The sequence below is a fragment of the Gobio gobio genome (genome assembly GCF_949357685.1).
Source record: "Gobio gobio genome assembly, chromosome: 17".
NCBI lineage: Eukaryota > Metazoa > Chordata > Actinopteri > Cypriniformes > Gobionidae > Gobio > Gobio gobio.
This window is the reverse complement of record NC_137110.1, coordinates 51,080,177-51,082,676: the sequence shown is the minus strand read 5'-3', so window position 1 is coordinate 51,082,676 and position 2,500 is coordinate 51,080,177. Positions and strand designations below refer to the sequence as shown.

General features: G+C 35.6%; 1 protein-coding gene across 2 annotated transcripts in view; it reads left to right on the top strand.

Moving 5' to 3' along the window:
* mars1 (methionyl-tRNA synthetase 1) overlaps nt 1–2,500 on the top strand; it is a 59,288-nt gene that overhangs the window by 69 nt on the left and 56,719 nt on the right. For both annotated transcript variants that reach the window (XM_079841701.1, XM_079841700.1), the window contains exons 1-2: nt 1–166; nt 508–598. The exon at nt 1–166 is cut by the window's left edge and continues 69 nt beyond it. In XM_079841701.1, the coding sequence (XP_079697827.1) occupies nt 64–166; nt 508–598 (194 nt within the window). In that variant the 5' untranslated portion in view covers nt 1–63. The remainder of the gene's footprint in view (nt 167–507; nt 599–2,500) is intronic.

The following is a 2,500-nucleotide window of genomic DNA, read 5'->3' as shown; positions in this document are numbered from 1 at the left end:
GTCGTGTGTGTCTGACCTGTCAAAGTAGATTCACTCAAGAGCGTCCTAAAGTGACAGGGTCAAATGAAACTGTATATTTCTGAGGGGAACCCGCACTGTATTAAAGTACTAGCGGTGTTGGAGCTGACTGGAGTGAAATGTGACATAGAAGTGACCAGCCACGAGGGTGAGTGACTATTATCAGTGTCTGTGAGGCACTTTTTCTGCTGCTAGATACAGTAAAGATGCTCTTCAGGGCTTGTGACTGATAATATCATGTTTTTATAGCAGTGGGCTATGAATATAGTAAACAATATAGTAAACAAAAAGTACAATGGTGTGTCTTAGTACTATAATAATAGTATACCATGGTAATACCTCAGTACTATGGTTTAATCAAAGTACTGTTTTGTTACCATGGTGCCATTTGTGTGTATTAGGGTGTGTTTGGCTCAGTGTTTCTGTGTGTGTGTGTGTGTGTGTGTGTGTGTGTGTGTGTGTGTGTGTGTGTGTGTTTGTGTCCTCCAGAGAAAGTGGTCCCCCATCTGACCCACCCAGTGTTTCCAGTCCTGTTGTTGCCCAGCGGTCAGCATCTCTTCAGCCCCAACAGCATCTGCCAGTGAGTGATGGACCGAACTCCTATACATGTTCTGGACCCACCTTTACATTACATTTGCATTCATTCATTTAGTAGATGCTTTTAAACACAGCCTGGCCTTCTTGCTAGGTTGCTAGGTGTTTATTAGAACAAATTTAAGGCTGAAATTCCCACAAAATATACACTTGTTTACTTGTTGAGTTGTGCCAAGTGATCAAGTCGGGTCAAATGTAGTGCAGAAATAATGATAGCAATCACAAGGTCATAATTATTAGCAAAAGGAAACCGTAAAGTTATTACTTCAGCTTGTCTCAGACATGCTTTAATAGTTAACGATAATAAACCTCCTCTATACTAACTAAACAATAACAAACACCTGAGGCGAAACCAAGAGCTAAAGAGAAAGTAAAAAATCAACTATCAACAATGAAACCATTATGAACAAAACAACTGGTTTGGTCACAAGGTTATAAAAGTCCCTTGATGAAACCAGTTTATAGTCATTTTGCCCTCTGTGGTTTGAAATGACTATAAACACCAAACAGGAATAACATGAAGTGAATAACACTGATTATCTCCTGTTAGTGGGTGGGATATATTAGGAAGCAAGTGAACATTTTGTCCTTGACAAGAGAGGAAAGTTAATTTTTCTGAGGTATTTCACTTTTTTATTTCGTAACAAGTTATGAACATAATGTTGGAATAATGACACAGACATAGTCTGGCTACAGAATCTCATCTTGACAGCGTTTGTCCGAGGCTTCAACTGCGCCTGACAGAAGAATTGATTTTTCTGAGGTGATTCTTACACTTTACAACAAATAATAAATAGCTTCTATAAAACTGTATAAGTCCTGGTGGCCGTTGAGAGTTGCCATGGCAACGGGGAACATTCAAGCTGCTGGAGAGGACGCGTCGACATTTCTCTCTGTTTCTCGTAAGTTATATATATATAAAAGTTTAACAACCACTTCAAATTGGTTAAGTAACATTACCCATAGTCTACTTTAATTATTTTTGTTAATATTTATACATCTGTGATTATGGTATCTTTCCTTAATCATCTGAAATATCTATGCGTTTAGTACTAGTAATGATGCGGAGCACGTCTTGTTTCATCGTATATCCTGTTTTTATTAATAATTTGGGTGCATTTTATTGTTAATTTTGTGTTTTTCAAAATAAATAAATTTAATTAATTTAGAGTCCGCGTTCATCGTTCACAGATGTTGAAATAGCCATCGTATAGGACATCAATTAGGTTAAACTTCTGCATGTCCGCACACAGAAAAATAAATAAATATAAAAATGATCCACGAATGTCGCAGTTAATATAACTGGCAACTAGGTGTGTTCGATATTGAAGAAAAATGGGCAACACTTTACAATAAGGTTGTATTAGTTAACATTAGTTAACATGAACTAACCATGAACAACACCTCTGTTCAGCATTAGTTAATCTTTGTTAACGTTAGTTAATATAAATCCAGCTGTTCAAGGTTTGTTCATGTTAATTCACAGTGCATTTACTAATGTTAACAAGATTTTAATAATGCATTAGTAAATGTTGAAATTAACATTAACAAAGATTAATAAACGCTTTATAAGTGCAGTTCATTATTAGTTCATGTTAACTAATGTAGTTAACTAATGAACCTTATTGTAAAGTGTTACCGAAAAATGCAATATGCGATATCCTTGTTAAATAATGCGATATTGGATGTGTGATACGATATTGCTTTAAGTGTGTAAAATCTATTTCTTTTAACTGATATATTTCGCTTTAAGTGTGTAAAATCTATTTCTTTTAACTGATATCTTTCGCTTAAAGCATAACCGACTGTGTTTACATGAATACTCATCAAGACGGCCATTTTGACACAACTGTGTGTGTATTTGACAGTTCGAGTGTGTAACAAGACA